The 25,871-nt window shown below is 38.8% G+C and overlaps 1 protein-coding gene across 2 annotated transcripts; it reads left to right on the forward strand.

Annotated features, from left to right (window-relative positions):
* Positions 1 to 2,484: 2,484 nt before the first annotated feature.
* On the forward strand, positions 2,485 to 25,438 carry LOC127364717 (transcriptional regulator ATRX). Of its 2 annotated transcripts, none has more exons than XM_051402518.1 (35): positions 2,485 to 2,656; positions 4,368 to 4,474; positions 4,569 to 4,624; positions 5,266 to 5,294; positions 5,656 to 5,777; positions 6,034 to 6,150; positions 6,627 to 6,736; positions 7,777 to 7,844; positions 7,948 to 9,737; positions 10,698 to 10,758; positions 15,289 to 15,440; positions 15,673 to 15,849; positions 15,932 to 16,040; positions 16,925 to 17,012; positions 17,128 to 17,310; positions 17,536 to 17,680; positions 17,969 to 18,078; positions 18,279 to 18,422; positions 18,566 to 18,743; positions 18,870 to 19,007; positions 19,566 to 19,741; positions 19,843 to 19,960; positions 20,443 to 20,573; positions 20,657 to 20,724; positions 21,085 to 21,155; positions 21,252 to 21,408; positions 21,513 to 21,604; positions 21,690 to 21,795; positions 21,968 to 22,145; positions 22,851 to 23,042; positions 23,163 to 23,306; positions 23,417 to 23,488; positions 23,585 to 23,680; positions 24,667 to 24,795; positions 24,892 to 25,438. In XM_051402518.1, the coding sequence occupies exons 1-35, from the start codon at positions 2,637 to 2,639 to the stop codon at positions 24,982 to 24,984; spliced, it is 5,727 nt and encodes a 1,908-aa protein (XP_051258478.1). In that variant the 5' UTR covers positions 2,485 to 2,636; the 3' UTR covers positions 24,985 to 25,438. The 2 variants fall into 2 exon arrangements, with proteins under 2 accessions (XP_051258478.1, XP_051258479.1); XM_051402519.1 differs by having other exon boundaries at positions 21,693 to 21,795.
* Positions 25,439 to 25,871: the final 433 nt, after the last annotated feature.

A 25,871-nucleotide genomic window follows, 5' to 3' on the forward strand; every position in this document is an offset into this window, starting at 1 on the left:
TTATTGTACTGTTGTGTAAAGGGAGTCGGGCAAAGTAAGATTTTCATTGTATGTATAAACTACTGTGTTTCTTACTGTGCATATGACAATAAACCTTTTGAATCTTGAATCTTGAATCTATAGTGAACAACTGCAAGAAGGCTGTGTGAAACGAGTGGTTTGGATGAATTATGAGTAGATTATTTCCTATTTAGGGAACTTTATTTTACAGTTCTCTGTCTGTATGATGTAAAAGCATTTTTAACTATCATACATACACATACAATAGGCTTCTTTTTTTTTTTTTTTACAAATTCAATCTTTTCTTGTCTTTGGCACTTGGCCATTGTTAAATTAGACAATTTCCCTAACATTTTTTTATCTTCACAGAAGTGAACCAAATTAAGATATAGGCCTAATGTGTACATTTTTAAGGTTTTCTTACATGCCTTAAAATCGCCTTGTGACCCCCCATTAAACTTTGGCAAGCCCTAGTGGGAAGTAGGGTACAGAAATAAGAACAGATAAATGGGGAAAAGTAAGAACTAGAAGTATATAAAATAAAAATAATAAAAATAGAAAGAAACATAGAAGCAGTATAGATACAGTACCCAGTACGTGTGTTGTACTTAAAGTGAAGTGCGGTATTATTTCAAATGAAATGACTTTAGTATATGCAAGAGTAATATGATACCATCTCTTATAACAACATGGGCAGCACCAGAATAATATATAATATGATTAAGTAATGATACTTATTGTTTATCTGTATTCTACCTTCTTTTATTGAATTTTTTCCCCAGTGTATTTTTTAAATTCTTTTCTTATTATCTATCTTTGTTTGATGTAAACAATGTTTGTATAGCACTGAAAGTGCTACAGCTGCATTTAATGGTGCAGACTTCCTGAACCTATAACCTGACATAATTAGTGGTTTAAAATGAATAATTTAAAAAAACTGGCACAAACGAGAGCCAAAGTCGTCTCCATTTTCAAGCTAGTTTTTGTTCTGTCCTGTGTTGAATCCCCTGAGGCTTGCTGGTACCATCCTGTGTGGAGTTTGCATGTTCTTTGTGGGTTTCGTCCAGGTCCTTTGGTTTCCCCCAACAGTTCAAGACATACTGGTTAAGTTGGGTGAATTGACGACTCCCTTAGGTGTGAATGTGAGTGGGAATTCTGGATGTACTATATTTTAGCCCTGTAATAGAAAGGCTAGCGCGGTCTTTTCCTTATTGAAACAAATTCTGTTTGTAGCCTATTTAATAAAAACTCAACCTTGTTTTCAACCAAGTTATCTTGACTAATTACTTTAATGTAATTAAGGCACCTACAGTCTTACCTGATTGCAGCTAGATGATGCCTACAATGACACCATCTGTGGTGTCAGATAAAGTTAAAGATGGCCCAGAAACAAAAAGGCATGCCCTAGAACCAACAAAGCCATAATATGAACAGATTGAAATCACTTTGCAGATGAAATTGGTACAGGGTAGTGGCTCAAGGATAGCGTGCTAATAAATTATTAATATCCAACCATCCATCAGTGCTGGTTTTTTTTACCATGTAAGGTACAAGAGGGTCAGTGTTGCTGATAGAGGCCTGTCAGGAAATGCAAACAACATAAAGCATGCTGTCAACAGGATCCACAAGACGTCACTGATGCTCAAAAAATACACAAACTGCCTTCATGAAAATAACTATATGGTGCGAGGAGACGTTCAGCTGAGAGGTTATATACATTTTAGATTACTCACGGTCAAAACATATCAGCCAAAATAGTACAAACATTAAAAAAAGGAATAAGAACTGTGATGAGGATATTGATCAGAGTGCGTGGCTCAGTAGCAAATGAGTTACATGATTTACAGCCCAAGGAAGGAAAGTAGAAATCAGAAAACACACAGCATGGTGGTATACACAGTGGAGCTGTTTACAGTATAAATGATACCACAAGGGAGGAAACAGTCAAAACAAATCATTCAAAAGGCATACATACCAAGTGTAAGTTGGCTCCTGTCTGTGCTGTGCTGAAGGGTAAAGACAGACTGGCTGCTCTGGCAAATCAATCCGAGATACAAGGAACAGCAGCAGTTTTTGTTAGTCAGAAGCCAAATATGGGAAAAAGCTCACAGACTGCTTGCTGGAAGAGAGAGCGGGAAGGAAGTCATTTGTACCAAGACACAACAATTGTAGAGGAGGGTTAGAAGAAGTCAAGTGGTTGGACAATGAAAGGGTAAACAGTGAAATTAGTTGCTTGAAATATGAGACACAGAGTGAGTTGATGATGATGAGGATATACCAGAATTTACATTAAATGACCAAAGTATGATTGTAATTGACATAATGCACCAGCTGTTGTTTACTTTTTTTTATTTAGTTGGTGGTGGTAATGCACAATAACGCTGTTTGCCACTATATAAAGATATATCATTTACATACACCCTCTGGTACGGTAGGTGGCGCTATGCACACAGGTTGGTATCACAATCCGCCACCAACAGAAGAAGAGCACTGGCTGTCATTTATTGCCTCTTTAGCCCCACCATGGCTTGTGAGGGGATGCTGAGAATAGATTGAGCGCCATTTACCAGGATATATTGGTGGTATCATGACAATGTAAGGACGGACACATTTCGGTTGACCACCCGCTTCAAGATATGTCTGCAGCGATGTTGAGGTAAAAAAACTACGGCCTGAAACGCGGTTGTCTTGGTTACAGTGTAACGGCGAATTAGCTCATAATATACTGTCAGTGTTAGCAGCCAGCTAGCTGTGTGAGCTAACAGCTAACCACAGTGATACCATAGAGGACGTTCATTTCTTGTTTAATTAACCACTTACTTAAGCTGAGTGTTGGTAACAGGGCTAACACAGCAACGTAAAGGTTATGTGGTTTTCGATAAACGTGCTTTCCTTGAGGTAATGTGAGCTAATGCGACCTATTTTTGTAGCTATTGCTACATCAGAGATAATTAAGGTGAGCTGAAGTTCACCTGTCTTAATTTATACACCCAGCCTGCTAACCTGGCTAACACGAATGCAGTCTACAGTCCTGCAACAAGTCCTAACTTTACCCTCTTGAAGCTGATAATGTTTAACTTTATGGTGATTTTTAGGCTGTAGTTTATGTTGCTAATGGATTTAAATTGCGTCATTCTGAAAGGTGTTTCTAATAATTTGTCCACCCCATTTATATTAATCTGGGTACGCTGAAAGTTACAAACACTTTAACGCAGTGCACATCAGCAGCATCACACACGACCCCCCAAAACATCATAAAGATGGATCAAAACAAAAACAAACAGTGAGCATTATAATGGTAATTTAGGGAGAGTTTATTGCAGTCTGATAAAACCTTATTAGTTTCTTCATTTGTAAACATGTTCCAGTAAGAGCTGCGGCACGAGGAGGACAGTCTATGTAAATCTGAAATATACTCAAAACAGCACTGGACAATACAGATGACTTTATATTCCCTCCCACTTAAACAGCTTCATTAGCAGTGTTGTGGTCCTTTATACTCTCATTACCTTGTTTAGAGCTGGTGCCTCTTCCCCAGGTGAGACGTCGCAGCTTCACAGACACTGAAGCTAGGGAGCATTTAGGTGTTTCTCAATTTCTCAGTCAGTTATTTAAAAAGTTCAACAGCAGTAAAGTTTCCCTCAGAAGTCAACAAAGAACCACAGCTCACAATACCCAGGTTTACAGTGTGAGTCGGGAAGTTTCATTGTGTACTTTCAGGAGTGTATCAGATTAACATATGTAACTTCCATGTTTATGTAGCATGCTATGATAAACATTAAAATATTTGGGCTGCTAGAAAAAAAACTAAACATTGGAGTTGATGTCTGGCTTCTGTTTTTGTCTCCTGTGATGGCATTTTCATTGGTCTAGTGATATGCTCGTGTGATGACTGATAATGATCACTTGAACATAAATATGTGGAAGACTTTCTGCGTTCACAAGGATTAAACCTTTGGATACTGAGAGCTTTAGAGTTCAAGCTGTGTCCTGCGATTTGGGTCTGCATTGCTTAGCTGCATTCGATGGAACCTTTGAAATGTGTTTTGTCAGGTTGTCAACAGGTTTCATTTGTCACTCTTTGTGGGAAGCTGAAACATAATACTTTATGAAACCTATTATTTTCTTTCCATATTCCTAATCGGTGTCTACTATTGTGCTGGACAGTTAAAGATGAGCTGTAGAGGTTGAATTGGATTTGAGTTGATATTTAATAGTCTCTTGGACAGAAAACAGTTGATTCCCCCAAGTTCACTTCATATTATTAATGTTAACAGAGCTTATTAATCAGGCTTTTAATCAAGACCTTGAATATGTCTGTCAAGTTTACCATAACCACTCTCTTTTGTTTTTTTTCTTGAATGTAGCACCCCTACTAACAAGCTCAATGTATTGGTCAACAAACTGCACGAATTCTTGGCTCATTCTGCTGTTGAGGACAGCAATGGCACGCCAACTTCAGCGGATGCTGATGGTAAGTTTTTGATTAATCTAATGATGAGTGATGGAAATGTTTTTTATCATGTTTACATGCTTTATTTACATTTGAACTGATCTTCTCTTCACAGATCTGACAAACAGGAACTTTTCTGTGGGGAACTCAACAGGTCATGCTGCAGCAGAGGTAACTGAATATTCTTGGTGTTTTTGTCGTCATGCCCCCTGTTAAGTAACTTTTAAACTGGATCCAGCACACAATTTGGTCTCATTTGGACTTTTTCTTTGAGCTTTTATTCTTTTCTTTACTGTCATATTTGGTATTTAGTCACAGCACTTTCAAATAACCGTTAAAGCTGGACTAAATCAAAGTGAAGAGCTTTTGTTATAAAATGCCTTAAATGCCTTGAAGTCCAAATGCAAAACTTGCATTAGAAAAGTGAACAATTATTGTCCTTTATGAATGAACTGGTGTCTAATTCAATTGCTTTAAGATCTCCTGGTCACTGTTGTATTAAACATAGCACAATCTCAGTCTTTTCAATCTTCCATGGTCTCTTTGAACTACTCAATAATTTGTGTTTTCTGCTCTCTGAACTGTAGAGCCGTACTTCCTGTGCAATCAGAATTCTAGGGAAATGATGTTGTTGTGTCCTGTAATGATTTATTTACAAGACTCGTATCTCCTTGAATGAAATTGTTTGTATGAACAAAATATTTGCCTCTGAGTGAGAACCCTTTGGGAGATTACTGTAGTGGTTTCAACACCAAAAGTAACACTAATTACAACCAGTGACAACTAATCTAATGAACTGTCTTGCTTTGTAGGCACGACTGGATACCAAATACTCAAGGAGGTGAGTTAGCATTTCATTTGTACCCTGCAAGCAGATATCAAGCACCATGGTATGAAACAGTCCAAATTGAATGCAGCTTATTGTTGGAAATATTGTATGTTGAATTAAAGTGAATGCAATGTGTTGCATTGTGTCCTATTTGAGCTCAAACCAAGTTGAACGTTTGAAACCGTAGTCATGATAATCAGATGGAATAACAATGATAATCTTACACTGCTATAAGCTTATGCTTGGTTGACACTTTTAAAAAACGTTTGTAACCAAAGTGGCTTCTTTTTTCACTGTCTAATTAGTTTGCCAACCTGTGGGGATGTTACTAAGCTATCTGACTTACATTTGTTCTGTTTTACTGATATTATAGAAAACCATCTGTTGTCATAAAGCACTCTGGATTGGATGAATCTGGGGATTCAAATGAAAGTGAAGACTTGGATTTACCAGTCAGTGCAAATGGTCACCTTGATGTCACTAGATTGCCAAAAGGTACGTTTTAACTCTTTCCTACTGTAATTCCCCGTATTCACTCATAACGTTTCCTGTGCAAGTAATGTCTATTTGGGACTGGTGTCCAGTGTGTGTTTCAGTACAGTTTTACATACAAATTTGTATTTCTGTGGACATTTGGGGGGTTGATTGTTGTCCTTTCTGAGTTCTTGAGTACCTGTATGTGTTTCTGGTCTTTCTGTCTACAAGATGTATTTTGTATTGTATTTATTGGGGGTATGTTTTGTTTACACAGGCACTGTACTGGTGAGGCCCGAACCTGTTGATAATGGAAGAGATGACTTCAGGGGTCCAGAGTTTCGCAGCCGAAAAACAGGCGTACTGCGGAAAGAGTTTTCAAGAAGACGTGGGGGTCAGTAACTACTGATGGATATTGTTCTTGCACATCACTTTACTTAACCAGCCATTTCTCCAGAATAATAGAACTTAATTTAGGAACAAATGAAACAAAAAGAAGGCACTTTGGTTACTGTTTGTTTATTGTTTGTGGACAAAGACACAGACTGTAAAAACACTCTAGTGGTCAAAGAGAGCTTAAAATTCACTTTAGTTTGTGTCTAAATGCAGCTTGATCATTATCTTGTGAGAAAGATCACTGATTTGACTTTGAGAAAAAGCTGCTCCCAGTGCTTCACTTACCCTCCGCACTGCTTACGGCAAGTTTTTGTATCCTAACCTGTGGTCTTGCTCATGGACATCTTGCCTGGAGAATGTGATGGATTAAAGTAGAGATTGAACAGCCTCACACTGTTTTTTTTTTTTTTTCTCAAGTAATCAAATAATAATTATAACAATTTTGTTGCTAATGACAGTGGTGTGCTTTCATAGGAGTTGAACACATGGAAATTGTCAGTTGCACCGCATGTGGCCGCCAAGTTAACCACTTCCAGAGAGATTCCTTCTATCGACATCCAGTTCTCAAAGTACTTATTTGCAAGGTGAGTCTGCTCATTTACCCGAAACAATCATTCAGAGGGATATTCTGATTCATTTTACTAGTTTTTATTTTAATTCATGTTGATGAGTACTGATATGAACCATGTGTTAAAGTGCAGACCGACTGGCTTCTGTTTACAGAAATCTTCAACATACAGCTGCTGTTTAAGATGTTGTAAATTAAAACCAGTTAACAAGAACCATATCTAAAATTCTGTCTAAATTCTTGTGAAGCCATCACGATCCCTGAGGTGTGTGTGTGTGTGTGTGTGTGTGTGTGTGTGTGTGTGTGTGTGTGTGTGTGTGTGTGTGTGTGTGTGTGTGTCTGTGTGTGTGTGTGTGTCTGTGTGTGTGTCTGTGTTGTTTGTGTCTGTGTGTCTGTGTGTCTGGCCCCACTCCGTTTCTTTCTCCCAGTATGGAGCAACAGTGTGTTTTTTTTTTTTTTTTTTTTTTTTTTAAATAAAAGTTGCCCAAAAAAAGGAGGTGTAAGGAGCAGGCTTGTTGTTGACGACGCTGTCTGTCGAAACGTGGTACAGAATGCTTTACCTGGTCTGTGCTTTTAAAATATCCACTGTGTCCGTGTTAAAACCAGATAACGCTTCTGTTTCTCTACAAAACGATAATATGGGTTTGCTGGCCGTTAAATACCTGGGCAGCCCGCCCAAGTAAAGTTTATGTGGTAATGGGGCAGGTTTTGACCTATCTTTAAAAAAACAAAACAAAGCATTCAAATACTGATTTGGACTTCGATTACCATGGCAAGGTTCAAAGCTCCTCCGAACCATTTGGGTCAGCTCTTTTGAGTGCGTCATTGTAATAAAATATATTATGCAAGCTAAAGTCAGTGTGCACTTAAACCACTCATTGTCCTTTCCTGCTTGCATTTAATAAATTCAGTTTTAAACAATTTTTGTAATAAGTCAAATCATTGCTAATACATAGATTTTTTTACATCTTTCTAAAAAATTCCTTGCATGTTTTGTAATATAATTTTCATGCAAGTTGTCTGTAACTCTTCCGTTAAACGTTTTGTTTTTGTCAGTCTTGCTACAAGTATTACTTAAGTGATGACATCAGTAAGGATGGAGATGGAATGGATGAGCAATGCAGGTAGGATGTGTTGTATTTAATATTTTATTTGAAATATAATCATTCTTATTAACTAAGCTTTTATTGACTGTATTTATTAGATTTTTTTTTTTTCCTTACGCAGATGGTGTGCTGAAGGAGGCAACTTGATCTGCTGTGACTATTGTAGCAATGCCTTCTGCAAGAAGTGTATTCTAAGAAATTTGGGGAGGAAGGAGCTGTCTGGCATCTTGGAGAGCAAATGGTACTGCTATGTGTGTAGCCCGGAGCCCCTTTTTGACCTGGTGATGGCCTGTGACAGTGTCCTTGAGAACATGGAGAATCTGTGGCATCAGCAGCGCAAGAGGAACCGAGTAGGCCCGGAGAAATCTGAACTTTATGACATATTGCCACACTTACCACAGAACGTTCCTTTGGATAAATGGGATCACACGGGTATGGATGGTAATGTGGTGTTCAACTATAGCACACTGCAGATTTCCAAGGATATTACCAAAAGGGCCAAACATTTAGTGGACTCAACAAACATCTTAAACCGAACTTTTGTCAATTTCATTCATTCTGTGACATCGAACAAACGGACACCCGCTGTTCGCAATCTGTATCTGAACTCTTTTTTGTCTGTAGTTAAAGGGTTGCGAAAATCACTTGCAGCACTTGAGGACAGCCTTAAGGAAGAATTCAGTGACTTGGATCTCCTAAGCTGTTGGGAAAAGTTCCTCAGTGAGGGCTTTGATCCACAACCTGTAACAGAAGCAGACACAGAGCTGGACATCTCTGATGAAAGATGCTTGAATGACTTGCAAAAATTGGCAGCTGAACATTTGGTAGATCATGATTCTGACTCCAAGGGCTTCACAGATGGGAGAAGTGCACATGACTGCCCTGGGGAAGACATAGATTCAAATACACACAAACCCAGACAGAGGGCACACAAGATTGGCCTGAAGCCTTCTGAAAGTGGGGTCAACATGACTAAAAAACTTGTTGTAAAACTTACACCTGTACCTATGGAGCGGGAGCAATCCTCTGATGCCCCGAAGATGGAGAAGGACACCAACATGAAAGATTTGAAGTCAGAAGGACATTATATATCAGAAGATGAAGAGACAGGTGTTGTAGGTGCTAAAGCTGACAGCAAGATGAGCAATGACAACTCCAGCGCGTCTCTACATCCAGAAGAGGAACAAGGCAACCGACGATCTCCTCGCGTGAAGACAACACCTTTGCGTCGACAAAGTGATGTCAAGGGCAAAACGTCTCTTTCGGCAGCAGACAGCGACAGTGACTCTGACCCAGAGGAAACCTCCAGCACAGTACCAGCCAAAAACACTGAAGAACAAAGTCTGAGCAGAGCAAGAGACGACTCTGACTCAGATGAAGTCCCTGCAGCCCTGCTTGCGCGAGCAGCTATATCACAAAGCTCCGATGAGCCCCAGAGTGATGAGGACGGTGGAAAAGCATCAACCAAGGTGGCAAAGAAATGTCTCTTTTGGCTCACTAAGAACACCCCGATCTCACCAGAAAAGATGCGCCGCAAACGCAAGATGCTGGACTGTTCCCCGGAGTCTGACTCAAGCGACAGAAGAGTAAAGTCTCGAAGGGAAAGTGGGTCGGATTCCTCTAGTGATGATCAAGACTCGCAGAAGAAAATAAAACACTTGAATATGCTGAGGTCGGTAGGGAAGGCTCACCTCGTCAAAAGAGAGGACGAAGGGGTGGCTAGAAAACAGGGTAGGATGCAGGCTGGGAAGTCTAAGACTAAAGCTCGTCAGGAAGCAACAGAGTCGTCGTCCTCATCAGACGAAGATGATAACGATGATGACTCTGGGAGTGACGGAAGTGACCAGAAGATGAAGCCAATTACTGAAGATGTGACCTTACTGGGGGGAGCGACATTCCACCAATCATCGGGTGAGTTGTTGTTGTTGTTGTTGTTGATCTACATTATATCTTGTCAATGGTTATTAGAAGTAGATGACTAGTTTGCCTATGTACTGGTGGAAACTAAATGGTTAATGCTAGTTTCAACTGCCCTCTGGGTTTACTGGACTGTGATGTCATGCTATTATTAATAAACCAAAGCAATTGCTAGAGGGCACGTATGACCAGCAGGGAAAATGTGAAGTGAAACTCTGAAGTCTTAAAGACAGGTGTAGCTAATAATATTATTTACTTGCAGCAGTGTATTAGAATAATTGCTGTAATTAATGTTATAGTTCCACCTATACTGCTATGTCAAAATGCTGCGACAAAGGTGTGACTCACATTTGAACAGAAAAGTAATGAGAAAAGAAAAGTGCTCTGATGTTGGCAAGGGTATAAAGACTACAAAGTAACCTGTAAAGTACAGACAGACAAACAGACTGATGCTGAACAAGCAACCAATATATTTAACAGGAATTATACTTTGCACATTTATGAGTACGAAAGGGTTAGGCTAGGGTCAGTATGACGTCAATTTCGTCGATAGTGGCCATATGCATAAGCTCTGTGCGGACATCTGCGTACCCCCAATTTGATGTGACCACGTAGACATTCTGCATGATAACACCACAGTGTGGAAGTGGATTCCAGAAAGTAGTATGAACAGAACTACTATCCCTCTGTGGTGTCCACAGCTGTCTGTGTATGCATCTGCCTTTAGCCACAGATTGTCTCAGGGGATTTTGTCAGGGCCACGTTCTGCTGAATGGATTCTGTGACAAGCAGTCTGCGTATTTCATATAGGATAATAAATATTAGGTAGTTTCTTGGCATGTCAATATAATGCAGCTTTCAGTTCACTTGTTCTGATAATACATTATTTCGTTGCTGAAACAACATGACTTGTTAATTAAACAATTTGTGTTTCTAATTTTTTTGTTTTTGTAGGAGATGAGGAGCAATCTGAGCCCTCGTGGGCAGCAGAAGAAGATGACGATCCAGAAAATAGGTATGGTTCAAAAAGCCTGGGTGTAGAGTCTGTTAAACACCCTAGGTGTGGAAGAAAGGCTGCGCCTTCGAAACCTGACTTCTGTGCCAAATCTAGCAACACGCGTGCCATTAAGACTCAGTTGCAGCCTATTCAGACAAGACCAAAACGTAGCTGCAGTAGAGCCCCAGCAATCAAATACACATTCTAGAGGTACACTGTGAAGCCCACATTATGATGCAGTGAGACTGAACCTAGAACAGGCCTGTGAATGATGAGCAACATACTGTGTTTTATTTAGTGTTCACTCCACTGTACATGTAAATGATAGAGAGATTTTAATGAAGAGTTTTATTATAAGTATTTCTAATACCATATTTGTATTCTTTCCCTGGCATACTGAGCTGATACAAAAGGGAAATCCTTTCAGTCGACCCAGTTGAAGAGGTCTGAGCATACGTTTGTGCAATGAATGAAACTTATTTTGCCTTACAGGTATCACAGTTTTTTTTTTAGTGACAGTATTTTAACATACTCAGAAAGTTCTGTGTTATTACAGAATGCATAAAGAACTGTTGTCCTAAATTAAGCCGCATTGTTAACTTTAGTAGGTTGAATATTGTTATTTACAGGTGAAGTATAAAGTTTGGATCATGCCTACAAGATTATGTGCACACAGTTGCATTTAAAAAACTAAATAACATTGTGAATGTTTTATTTTGTTCACTTATGGTAGGCAAAGCTTGCAACGTTGTAAGCATTTATAAAAGTTTTATGCTTCACCTTAAACATGTTTTTTTTATATTGTGCTCTAAAATGAGCCCCACGTGGATCACAGTCATGGTGTGACAATGTAATTTCAAGCCTACCTAAGATAACATGGCAGAAGCATTGTTTGCTAGATATATGTACCTGGCTCTGTAAATACAATTTAGCTTCAATGTTCTTCATCTTTTGAGATCTTTTTAGAAACAAAACTTACATTTCCTTCCTGTTACAGCCCCTATTCATTCTGGCCACAAAATATATTTGGTTATTTTTCTACGCAGGACTTGAGCTTCATTTAGGGATGTGTTTTCACGAATGGACTTCTGTTTGATGCCAGTGATACATTGTTTGAGTGACTACTTTGTTTTGAAAAAGACTATAATGATGGTATCGTGAACATCTGTGAATCTCAGGATTTGTTATAGGGCTGCTCTCACTGTCCAACTCACAAAAAAATTGATAATTTTAGAAACATTTTCTGGTAATAAACTCTCCAAAAACACCATAAACAATTTTTCTTCTAATGGTGTTGAGTTTTATAATGTGCAAATCATGATAGACACCAATTTGATTGTTAAATTGTGCTTTGCTTTTATATATTTATATATATATATATATATATATATATATATTGAAGGCATCAGCATGAAGGCTCTGGTAATTTGCACTTTGCTACCATTATGAATAATACATTGTAATAACCTGGTATGTAACCTGGTCTTCTTTTTGAAACTAGTTCACATGCAAGCTACTAGCTCTGGAATCCAGAAATACTGCCTTTTCAGAAAAGTGTATTACTAAAGTTTGAGAAACTACAAATAACCGTCCTGCCGGGCCGCTCACAGTCCCACAATCACACCTGATGTAGTGAGAGCTTTACAGCAGGGTGATGTTCACTGGAGGCCTTTGAATGCTCATTTGTATTGAATTATGTCAGAGCGTCTGACACATGGAGTGTATTACTAGCTTCATTGACTGTGTCAGGACTTTCTAATAAAAGTTCTAGGACCAGGGGCTGTTTCCCCAAATTATCTCAATGATAAGATGATATTGCCCCAATGTAATTATTTGGGCTATGATGGGTGGAGCTGTCGTTCAGCCTGTTGATCAATTATATATTATTTATATATTGCTGCTACTTTCCCCTGCACACACTTATATAGTGCTGATCTTAGGTTTGTCTGTATCTTTTTAGTGTTGTAATATTTGAAATGCACATGCAGCTTGGGAGTTTGAGAACTTGCACTTGTATATATGCAATATGCTACTGTAGTGATTAGAGGTGAGATGTTTGTCAGGATTTGTGTCCTTTACCAAAAACATTTTATTCTTTTAGTTATTTTATTTGTCCGACAGTTCTGCTTTCACAGAGACTGGCCCATTCACATTAAAAAGACATAATTTCCCACTACTGTACTTCTACTAGTATCTAGCCATGCATACAGTCTCAGTTTTATCTGCTGAGGTTTTGAGAGGTCTGAGATTAGTACCACCCTAGTACAGTGGAGGTGGATGAAATTTTGTTTGATCAAACCCAGAGGAACAGCGAAGGGTTTGTGCAGATTTCGGCATCAAAATTGGAAGACGTGGGTTCTGTAACAACTGCTCCCCATACAAAACGTTACCAAAGATACAGCTGTAAAACAATGAAGAAAAACTACTGTCACATGCATGCAGACATAACTCTTTGTATAATCACTGTTGCCCAAAAAGTAGGGAAGGCCTAGGAATGGGCACCGGCATGGTAAAATGTATCCAGTTCTTACAGTGGATCCATGCTCAGAGCTGAGGAATGCATTTTGAAACTTTTCTTTCTGGAGACAAAGTCCTAGTTAATCAAACTAATTTACAGACCTCAGTGTTCATCGCAACCATACCATTGTTTTTGTATGTTTTACCCCACTTTCTATGCACAGAGTATACATTACTGCTGACCATTTTCTAAAGCATACCGTATCGACTGACGATTTTTACCATATTTAAACTTGCAGAGCCTTAAATGCTGCTTGACATGGTGAACCAGCTGTCGTTTTTTTTCGCCCTTAAGTAATGCAGATAAAAACAATTTGTGTTAAAAAGCCTTCCAGGTCAGTGCTTTCACATGTTAATGAGAAGTTGTATATCTGAGAATTGAGAGTGGGCTGTGAAACAACAACCTTTATAATGCAAAAGAAGCGACCAAATTCACACTGTGCCTTTTTAATGACATCCATGTTTGTCTCTCATGTTTTTTTCCAGGTCGGATTTTCTGACAGCACAGCAGTGAATGCAGTGCTGTTAGGCAACAATCACTTAAATCTGGGATATTGTAGCCTCCTTTTGGCACCAAGTCGTTTTTTTCCCTAAAGTCTGTTTTGAGCTGTAGTCGTAGCACAACTTTATCTTTAGAAAAATGGTCAGCAGAAATGTAAAGTTTACATTGTTTGTAGTTAGTGGGCTAAAAGTACCCTCCTATTCCATTTTTTAAAATTCACACAGTATGTGATTACCAGTGGCCATAATGCCAAATTCATGTGTGGCAGTGTGTTAATTTTCTTCAGTGTTTTTCTGCTTTTTTTTTTTTTTTTTCGTCCTTTTTCCCAGTTGAAACATGTCAAATGAGATCCAAGGCTCCGGTCTGTTACAGCTGCTGTCGTCTTGTCTTTTACAATAAACTCTGAGCCCCTGAACTAACGCCATATACAGTAACATCCCAGTGTCTTCACTACAGACTGGATGTTGGATTTAAGCGAAAATGGCAGTTATCCTGTGTCCAGTGACCTGCACTAACAACCTCGGACCTGGGCGCACAATGCAGGTTGCTTGGTGGGAAAGGGTTAATGCAGGATGGACAATTGATGGGAGAGTAGATGAACTCAAGCCAGAGCCATGGCCCCGGTTGTCAGGGGGTATTTCCAGCCCCGTGTTGGGAAATGCATGTTGAACACTGGTAGATGTTGAAGGGAAACTCATTGTGCGGACTGAGTGGTCAAAACACTATGGTATTAAAACCATAAACCTTTTTAAACCTCATGTTTATCGTGAACTGTATCGGATTATGTGCATAATTTCCCCTTTTATTTTAGTTTAAAGGGGTTAAAAACAGTTGAGATAACATGTACACAAGTAAATATTTATGTACAGACATTAATAATTTGCTATTTTTTTTTGTGTGCCATGTTTTTCTCCCCCTTATAACACAATATTATTTGGCTGTTAGTACCAGAGGAAGATGTTGCCCTCCAGTCAGCGCTCAGTTTATGTTCAAAAATAATGTAGCTCTCACTAGAAATCTATTTAATTTTAATTTTGACTCAAGCAAGAAAAAGTGAAAAAAATGAAAGTATTCCTCCAAGTTCCCCAAAGGAGAATAAACTAAGAATATGTTTTTTTTTTTTTTTTTATGTGAAGAATACTTGTTTATTGTAATAAATTCCTACTCTTAAGATGTCTCTGTCTCATTTTTATCTTGCTTTTTTTCTGCAATTATTGTATATGTTTATCTTCTAGTGTCGTGGTAGTTCACTTCAGTTGGTCTGTGACTTCACTAGAGGAGCTTTATATTGGCAGAAGTGACTTACATAACATGTCTGATATAGAATTAATATTTAAGCAGCCAACAGCACGAGGACTATTGGCACCTGAACAGCAGTTCAAGAGTGATTCTGGTTAAATATCCAATCCAAGTCCTAACAGCTACTACACTTTTATTGTGATTTTGTTTGACAATATCCTGCTGAAGACATTGTTACTGATCATGAAATGAACTTCAGGTCCCTTTTCCTTCTCTTCTACTTTTGAAAGAATCGCTAAGAAAATGCTATTGGCCCAAATCAAAGCCAACTACTCCTCCGGTGATGAAATCTCTACGGATGAGGAAACACAGGAGGATGAGTCTGAGTCTGAGGGGGACGAGGTCAAACAAAGCAACGAGGACAATGGAACAGATGAAAATGGTAAGTCTTTTTTTTTTTTTTTTTTTTTTTAGTAGCACATTTTTAGCTTTCCTCTTGTGCATCTCTATAAGCACAAATATTTTCCAGTTTTAGTCCTTTTAATCAATATATAAATTGCATTTAATATTTCTATTTTACAACAAATATTGGGACTATAAGTTTCCCAATTCTCAGGTGCCTTCTGTGACTTATAAAGGAGGGGAAATGATAATAGAATACATCTCTGCTGCAGGGGAAGATTTGACTTCAGAGCCGTCTGACACCACGTCTGATGGAGCCAACGCCAGGCACCATCTCCTCCGCCACAAACTAACTTTAGATGAGGGAACGTCAAATGACAAGGCTGCGGCAGAGAGCGAAGTAGGGAAGCAGGAGTGCAAGCAAAGAGCCAGCAGCAAACACCTGAGCTGTAAGAACACCTCTAACATCTGACGCTGATCTGTCTGAACAGGGAGTGCCTACTTTGCTCTAATATCTGTCTTTCTGTCAAGCTGACAGTGAAAGTGATGGTGACAGTAACAAGTCGGAGCCAGAGGATGTTGGGATGAGTGAGGAGCTGAGTCAGTCAGAAGATGAGGCCAGCGGAAATGGGTCCAAAAGGTAATATAATACCCTGAGAAATGTACTCAAGTCCTTTAAGTAAAAGCATCAACACCACAATGGAATAATAACCTTTCTTTATGGCAGATTTTGACTTGTCATAACAGGAAATGCTCAGATCTAACTAGAAACTAACTTGGTTAATGATGGCTCAGTTCCATTAAGTGTTCAAGTGGCTCAATGACAGTAAGCCTGCAGAATCCGAGAGGCCTGGAAGCAGCTCACCTAACTAGAAAGTAGTTGTTTTTAATGTTACCAATTTCACCTGTGATTTTCCTGCTATTACAAGCCAACAACAAAACATCTATATTCTATTAAATATACAGTAGAAGTCCAGTCATAATTTTACTTAAGCAGGAGTACAGAATTATTGGCAGTAAAATAAACAAACTTATCACAACTCACCGAAGATTGAATTCTTTCACGTTTCAACATTCTTGCTGCGGCAGAGAATTATCACATTTTTACACTAAATTATTAACTTCATGTTATTTGAAAAACCAAAAATATTGTCTGAAGCAAACCCATTTTGTCTGTAACACTGACTAAGTTTAAAATAAGTTTAAACAATGCATATTTTTTGGATTTTATTTTATTTGTTTGACATCTCAAATAGATACATTGTCAAACATTGTGATAAATTCATACATATTCATTTAAAAGAACAGAGAGGATGAACACATAATGTTAGTGTATAAACACTAATATACAATATACCATTTTTTTCCATTGTGGTCCTCTTTCCAGGATGACAACATGGAAATGCAAGTCACAGATGACTAAAATATTCTGAAATACTGAATAATGTTACTGCAGTACCAGTACATCTGTATCTTCTATCTGCATGTACTTCATTTTAATATCTGATGCGTCTCTCTTTTTAGGTCCACTAAAGAGAAGGAGTCACCCCGTAGTAACGAACAGAAGAAACAAGTGCCCTGCATTTGGCTGACTGACTCCAGCAGTGAAAAGGTTGCAGCTGATATTATAACAAAGTTGTTTATCTGCATGTACTCATCCCTGATACCTTCAAGTCTCCAACATCTAATGCTCATATTGCTTGTGGGATCTTTCTGTATTTGGGCAGAGTGATAAAGAGGATGCAGATGAGATGAGCGACAGTAAAGGCACCCCCAAAGGACGCAAAAAGATCCGCAAAATCATTGAAGATGAGAATCTCCGTACAGAGACCCAGGAAGCTCTCAGAGAGGAGGAGGAGAGATGCAAACGGCTGGCAGATAGGGAACAACAGATGGAGGACAGGAGAGAGGTACTGCATACACAGCAGCTCAAACTGACCTTTAAACGTCACTGAGTTAATGACCAACGTTTACAGTAGTGTTGCGCGTAAGATGCTGTATCCCTGTTGATAAATCATAATAAGCACAGTATATGAACATTTTGTTTCTGATACTAGCACTTGTTATTCGTTTTGGGGTTTTCTAAGAAGAGGAGAAAACAGACAAAATGCTGACTGACCGGCATTGTTTTCCAGATAATTGTTATAGGGGATGAGCTGACTCAAGTTGTGTGTCCCATCACCACCAAACTGGTTCTGGATCAGGATGAGGAGACCAAGAAGCCTCTTGTTCAGGTGCACAGGAACCTTGTGACAAGACTGAAACCTCATCAGGTGGACGGTTAGTTTGTGCTCTCTTTTCACTTACATTGAGGTGATGGTACAGATGGTGGTTGACAACACACACTGACAAAGACACTGTGTTTGACAGATTCAGATGAGTGAATACACAAATATCTCCAAGAAGAAGAAGTTGAGAAATAAGGAACTGTTGGTTATCAGTGAATCCAAAAAAATGTGAACTGATCTGTGGCAAATGGCACACAGCATAATTTTTTAAGCAGTATTTGACGTAGACTTTTACAAATACAAATATTATATAAATACTGTTCTCTTTATTCTCCAACAGGTGTCCAGTTTATTTGGGACAGTTGTTGTGAGTCTGTGAAGAAGGCCAACTCCTCTCCTGGATCAGGCTGTATACTGGCACACTGCATGGGCCTGGGAAAGACTCTGCAGGTGAAGACATACACATATTCACCTCCAGTACTCTTCTTTTCTTTGATTTATACTAGACAAATTAATACACCAAACATGTTTTGCATCTTGAAATCAACATGATTTTCATGCTTCTGGATGTACATCACCCATCAGACTATGCTTTTTTATCTGTGGTCAATTGTCTGTGCTGTTTATATTCATAGCTGTGTATTTTATAGGTGGTAACGTTCCTCCACACGGTGCTGCTGTCGGAGAACCTGAAATTCAGAACGGCCCTGGTCGTGTGCCCACTTAATACTATTCTCAACTGGGTCAGCGAGTTTAAGAAATGGCAGGACAACATGGGACAGGATAAAGTAAAAGTATGTAAAGCAGTTAAATGGGTGAAATCATAAGTGGGCAATACTAAATGTTGTGCTTCAGATTCTTTACGTCTCGCTCTTTGCCTGTACAAACGCACATGTCCATATGTGGTTATTGTTCAGACACACACTGTACGTTACAGGTTACAGAACTGGCTACAATAAAACATCCTCCAGAACGAGTCAGAGCTCTGCAGAGGTGGCAGCGAGACGGAGGTGTCCTGATAATGGGGTACGAGATGTACCGCATCCTGTCGCTAGCCCAGAAAATCCAGGACGTGGAGAGTAAGAGAGAGATGAAGAGCATACTGGTGGATCCAGGTACAGTAACTGTGTAATGGCGGGATATTATTAAAATGTTGTCTGATTTATGTGTCAGTACTTGGCTCATTGAAGGTGTTTTGATCTGTAGTTGTTTTTTTTACCTCCTGGGTTTTGTTTTTTCAGGCCCAGACTTTGTGGTTTGTGACGAGGGGCACATCCTGCGCAATGAGGCAGCCAATATCTCCAAAGCTATGAATGCCATCAAGACCCGACGGAGAGTGGTGCTAACTGGCACACCACTGCAAAACAACCTGGTCGAGTGTAAGTCCACACCACTCCGTCATATTGACTATTGCCTGAGGCCACACTTTGCTTAAAGAGCTCTAGGATGTAGTCACCAGTTTATGAGAATTGTGATGTTTTTCTATAACTCACACTTGGGTCATAACAATATATAAACTGGAATACACAAAACATTTAGGTTCACCGTTTTATTTCTTAGGTGGATTTTGGTTTTGGAAAACCAGCCGACAGATGCTGATTGCTAAAGGTTTTCTTAAAATGCATCCTTCAGTATTTCTAAGTATTTCAAAAACACAAAACCACTTGTCATTGATGACCAAAACTGCAGTACCATAAAGCCTGGTCCACACTGCTTGCATCCACAGTGTGGTGGATTGTCTTGTTTTTTATTTCGGTGCCCATGTTAACAGATTAGAGCAGCCACCTCAGGCGTGGGAGCCGCAGAAGTTTAGTGAGGCAGCCGTCATCCACTGCTCAGGCATCCTGTGTGGACGAACCGTAACAATTAGTCACTTTTAGGTCTAAGTGAGTAAATTAAGTGCAGGCATTATGTTATAGCGTATTTTGTTTCCACAGATCACTGCATGGTCAATTTCATTAAGAAGAATCTTCTGGGCTCACTGGGTGAATTCCGAAACCGCTTCATCAACCCCATACAGAACGGCCAGTGTGCGGACTCCACACCTAGAGACGTTCGAATCATGAAGAAGCGAGCACATGTACTTCATGCTATGTTGGCTGGATGTGTGCAGGTAAAACAAAGAAAATATCACTGCCAGCTGCAGGCTGTCTGTATATGTACAGTTTGGTTTTATATTCCAGCTCTTATCTGCCGGGTTTGTTGTTTTCTTAGAGAAGAGATTACTCAGAGCTGACTCAGTTCCTACCTCCCAAACACGAGTATGTGCTGGCAGTGAGGGTTTCCCCACTTCAGTATAAGTTGTACCGCTACTACCTTGACCACTTCACTGGTAAGTCTTTACATTTTTTCTTTAAGTAATGTAGATATACATTGATTATAGAAGAAAACTGTATATGTTAAAGAGATGGTGTGGTGTGGTGTGATTTTTGCCCTTGTAGGACATTAAAAATAGTCTCAGAAATCTGCATATTTATTGGTCAAGATTATTTCATGGAGACATATTATTTCTTTCCAGAGCTCTAGTTTAGTATTACGCTTATGTGTTCCTGTGTTAAATTATTTAAATTGTGAGATATTATTTTTTTCATTCGTAGTGTTCGTAATTGTCTTAATGATGACCTGGCAGATGTTTGACATTTACTTATCATGTAACTCATCCAACTCACTAAATCATTAAAGACATTAAGATCATATTAAAAAATGATCATCATCATTTCAGTAATGGTGTTTTAAAAAAACAGTCTCTTCATTAAAACTGGGCGTTTCACAGATGTTCGACCATCTAAAGCAGATGCATGTTTGTTTTTCCAGGTGTGGGTTCCATGACGGACAGAGCACATGTGAAGACTGGAGCAAACCTGTTCAAAGACTTTCAGGTGCTCGGCCGAATTTGGACTCATCCCTGGTGCCTTCAGCTCAGCCAAATCAGCAGAGAAAACAAGGTAGAGAAAAACCATGAGTGCGTGTTGATTCCTTATTCCTGTGTTGATAATGTCAAGTGATTTTAACTGAACTTAAATTACAGGGATACTTTAAAAAGAAGAAACAACAAAAAGCTCTGCTAAGAAAGGAAGAAACCGCTGTGGCTGAGAGGTAAGGCTTGCTATGTTCATAATCACACTCTGCCTTAACAAATTATTATCTCTTCATTTGTTTCCTGTGAGAGCTTCTTGTCCCGATGTGCTTTTGAAAGCCATGTTCATTTGCCAATGTTGGAGCCGTCTCACTTGTGTTTAAAGGAAACAGGATGCATTGAAGCACATGTACATATGTAAATGTAAAAGATTTATATTCCTGTAAATGTAGGTTGATAAACGAGCAAAACGTTCCAAAAAGTAGGTATCATGTAGATTAGTGGCAGACAATGCGTCAAAAACAAAATGTAAAAGTGGGCAAGTGTACTTTCTGAAGCCATTTGTACACTTTTTATACACTTTTTTTATTCTGATATAGTGGACTGAGAGAGAACGGAGGGCACAAAGATGACAGCAATGGCTTTTCTACAGGCGCTCAAGCAGGGGAAGGTATTAAAACTCCATGTGTCAGTAATTCTCCACCCCTGTAACCTGTACAATAATCTAGCTTGCCCTGTGTTATATTCTGTGTTATATTCTTTGTAGGAGAGAAAGCAACCATCAGCTCGCCGTCTCAAAGTCAAGAAGCGGGCTGGTTCAAGAATCTGGTGTCTGAAAGGGACGCGAAAATCCTGGAGCACTCTGGGAAGATGGTGCTCTTGTTTGAGATCCTCAGAATGGCTGAAGAACTGGAAGATAAAGTGTATGTTTCTTTTCTGATCTGAACCACATTAGAAACACTGTATGTAGTCTGTCTAGATGCTGATTCAACATCACACCTAACCAAATCCATCTTTGCGTTTTTAGGCTTGTGTTCAGTCAGTCCTTGATTTCATTAGACCTGATTGAGGATTTCCTGGAGGCTTCTCACCGTGCCAGAGACCCGTCATCATTGAAAGGTGTTCTGTTTATGGCAGCACCTTGAATTTTGGAAATGTCTAATATTACTTCACTTTTAATTTTTGTGCTTCATTGTTCTCACAGCAGGAAGCTGGATTAAAAACATTGATTACTATCGTCTTGATGGTTCCACCAATGCTCCGCTGAGGAAGAAATGGGCAGATCAGTTCAATAATGCTGCCAATGTCCGGTACAGATTACCTGTTATTTCTATCTTTGATTATACTGGAATAAGATTATTTATTTATTTATTTGACCATTATTTAACCAGATGAGTCAATTGAGAGCCAATTTTCATCTACATAGACAACCTGGCCATTATGACAGAATGTTTGATTGTATTTTTCTGATCTTTGCTTTAGCGGCAGATTGTTTCTTATCTCAACGAGAGCCGGATCACTTGGCATCAACCTTGTTGCTGCCAACAGGGTCATCATCTTTGATGCCTCATGGAATCCCTCATATGACGTACAGAGCATATACAGGGTGTACCGCTTCGGTCAGCTCAAACAAGTGTTTGTGTACCGCTTCTTGGCTCAGGTAAGCTCACTGGTCTTCATTAGGAATATCACCTAAATGTGAGGAAATGTGTTCATTCTGATAATCAATGTTACTGTTCGCTGGGCGATATATTGGATGAACCCATATAGTTGTTTTATTTCCCATATAGTATGAATTTTTCATATACTTTTGCATAGCTGAAACAACTGCTGTTACTAATTTGTTTCCTGTGCACTTTAACATTTGAGAAGTATCTCTTTGAATACATAAATATTGTATCATTATACAACTATAAAGAAGCAATGTTAAAGTTGTTGGCATGTCTTTTATATTTTTACTATGTTGTTGTTTGCACAAAACAACTGATTCCTTCATATATCATATCATTTAATGGACCAAGACAACCATATAGCAATCAAAGCCCTCAGTATCTACACAATGACATTAAAAGATGGCTCTTTACTGCTGCTCACAGCTCATAGACAACCTATGCAACCTGTGATTAGAGGTCATAACTTTAAAGGGTCGCATATCAAGAAGGTTTGCAACCACTGCCTGAAGTTCTGTGTAATATCCTAGGCCTTAATATTAAGAATATAATGACTTGTAGATTACATTCTGAATACATTTCCAGACATTTTCAATTCAGGAACAAAAAAATAAGTTCTCTTGGAGTGGCTGTATTCTGACTGAACCTATAAACCTTTCAGTCCTGTTTATTATTGTGGTCATTTCAACCTCCAGGGCACCATGGAGGAGAAGATCTATGATCGTCAGGTGACCAAGCAGTCTTTGTCCTATCGTGTGGTGGACCAGCAACAGATTGAGAGACACTTTACCCTTTTTGAACTGACTGAACTTTACATATTCGAGCCAGACCTGCTGTATGACCCAAACTCTAAGAAAAGCAAAAGAACCACCTCTGTTTTGCCAAAGGTGACGTCACCATCTTTATTTTTTAGGTTTCTGCCACAAAACTATAATACACAGCTGTCTGAGAAAGGCTTACACAAACTATTTCCGGGTATTTAATGACTGTCTGTGTCTGCTTCTCAGGATAAAGTCCTGGAACAGCTATTACTAACCTGTAAAGACCAGATAGTGTCTTTCCACGAGCATGAATCTCTGCTGGACCATAAACAAGAGGAGGAGCTCAGTGAGGCAGAACGCAAAGATGCCTGGGCTGAGTATGAGGCTGAGGTAAAGAGCTGAATGAATCAGGACTCCATCTGGTGAAATCACATGCCCTAGACTTTTTACATTATAATTCTGTGTGTTTACTGTATGTAAATGTGTTTTTTTTTTCTCAGTCAAACACAGCCAGTCTTCTACTCAGCTCCAGCCAGGAGACCTTGAATTTGAAGACAAATGAACAGCTACTGGTATGAATAAATATAATTTTCTAAAACCTTTTCGTAGAACTGCTGCTGGTGACGTTTGTGTTTTATTCAACGTGTTACATAAAAATGTCTTCGCAGGAATTGCTTAACAAGAGCAGAATGAATGTATCGGAGGCGTTCCTGTCGCTGCAGAGGATGAGGTCTCACACTATCGAGGACTACATGTCACGAGTGGTGAGTGACCTTAAAGTCGTTAACTACGGTTATTTGGATTGAATTGATCGTTTAAGTAATTTTTTAAAGCAAAAAAGTCAAATATTTTCTAGTTCCAGTTTGTCAATTGTTACGACTGATTTTCTCTTTTATGTGACAACATCTTTGGGGTTTATTGGGACAGTTTTTGGACAAAACAAGCAATTTGATTACATCACACTTTCCACTAATTTATGGACATATTAACAGAAACATATCGGCAGTTCAATCCATAATGAAAAATGATTTATAAGTCACTCTAATATGTACGTTATCCTTTGTCACTATATGTGTAATTCCATGTAGAAATATCTATATATGTTGTAAAATAGTAAATTTTCTTTTGGTTAATTTGTTGCAATTTAAGTAATACTATGAACAGACAGGAATATCCATTTTGGAATAATCAAATAACAAATACACTGGTTCAAGTACATTGATGCAAAAATAATGTAAAAATCCAGTATTACCATAAAGCAACACTGAATGGTTTAATACAACAAGGGGATTTTTAATGTAGAATCAATGAGAGAACCAATATTAAAGTTTATATTGTCTCAGGACATAACTAAGAAATGAACTGATAACAGAGAATTCAGCAAGGTGCAAGTAGTGAAATCTCCGCTTCTACAGGGTGTAGTTTACGTTTTTTTAATTAGATTTTCAGAATATAACTCAGCAAACCATTCTCACAAATTCACCATATAATCACTCATACAAACATCAACACAAATCTCGATCCATCCCATACATAAATAATCATCTATAAAAGAAAGTTGGTAAAGGTCAAAACTTTTTTTTCCTGCTCTACAGGAAGTGTTACTTTGTGGTTGAGCCTTGAGCAGTGAGCTTTAGCTGTGTGCTCTTGGTTAAATGCATGGCAGCACATTATTTGTCAGAAAACAATGCAAATGGTTCATAAACTCCAACCTAATGTTACATATTACCTTCTCTACTTTATGTTACAGCGGCAACAGTATCCTCAGCTGCTGGAGACTTTCGTTATGACCAAAGCTCAGTTTTGGAAAGTGTGTGATGAGAAGGAGCAGGAACGTAGACAGGCCTTTTATCGAGACGTTCTCACACAGCAGCAATCAGTAAGCCATTTCTACACGTATGTGAGTGTGTGTGTCTATCTGTACATCTATATGCCAATAGCCAATTCTCATGTTTCAATCATTTCCCCCCCATAGCTCACGCTCAGCATTCAGGCCATACTGAACAGTCGACGAAACCAAGTGATGCCGACCACTGTGACCACCGTGAACCAGCCTGGACAGGCTTGAACAAGGGAATTGTGTCTTGATAGGGAATAAAAAGATGCCTTTGTTCTTCTTCACACTACAAGGACCTTATTTAATTTCATATTGAATGTGTGTTTTACCAGTATAGAAAGAGAGGAATGCACTAAGGACCAATACCACCATAACAGCATCTTATTATCACATATTGTAGAATTAGAATTTCAGGTACTCCGTTATAATTATGTTCAGGTGGACTGACAGTTTTGTTCTTTAACACACTGAGCACTTTAACTTACACAGGGTATGTAGTTAGGTTGCGCAAATAGGTTCACAAATAGCTGTAACTGCTTCATACCAAAAATATGGTGTGGAGTCTGAATCGATTTAGTGGTTTCCACACTGGATGTTTACCGTACATGCCTTACTATTTTACTCTATCATTTTATATGTTTGGTACCAATTGTTATAATAAATTAATAAAATAACAGAAATGGGACCTTGTGTTATTTTTAATTTGGTAGAAGAGATGAAGAGAAGTGTTTTCTCTTCATGGTTTTACAAAAAATGTCCCTTAGGAAATGTTGTGAAGGAGACCTGTAGGAAGAGACAAGACAATTTTATATATATATATATATATATATATATAAATCTTTATGCAAAGAAAAATAATTCCTTCCTCCTCTTTTCAAGATTATCCTCTAAAATCCTCTAAAATAGATATCATGAATATATGTACCTTGCCACAGTGTGCACTCTTTCTTCATGACATAAACCAACACAAGGTGTTCACGTCTCCCTCCTGAGGATCCCAGTAGAAACAGAGCAGCTGTTCATTCAGACAGCGAGTTGTTCCGCTGAGAGGAAGGCTCCCTGCCCAGAAGGTTATTTGTTAATTAATGATAGCAAGCCAGCTGCAGTGGTGGAAACCC

This window comes from Dicentrarchus labrax, unplaced genomic scaffold (genome assembly GCF_905237075.1).
Source record: "Dicentrarchus labrax unplaced genomic scaffold, dlabrax2021, whole genome shotgun sequence".
NCBI lineage: Eukaryota > Metazoa > Chordata > Actinopteri > Moronidae > Dicentrarchus > Dicentrarchus labrax.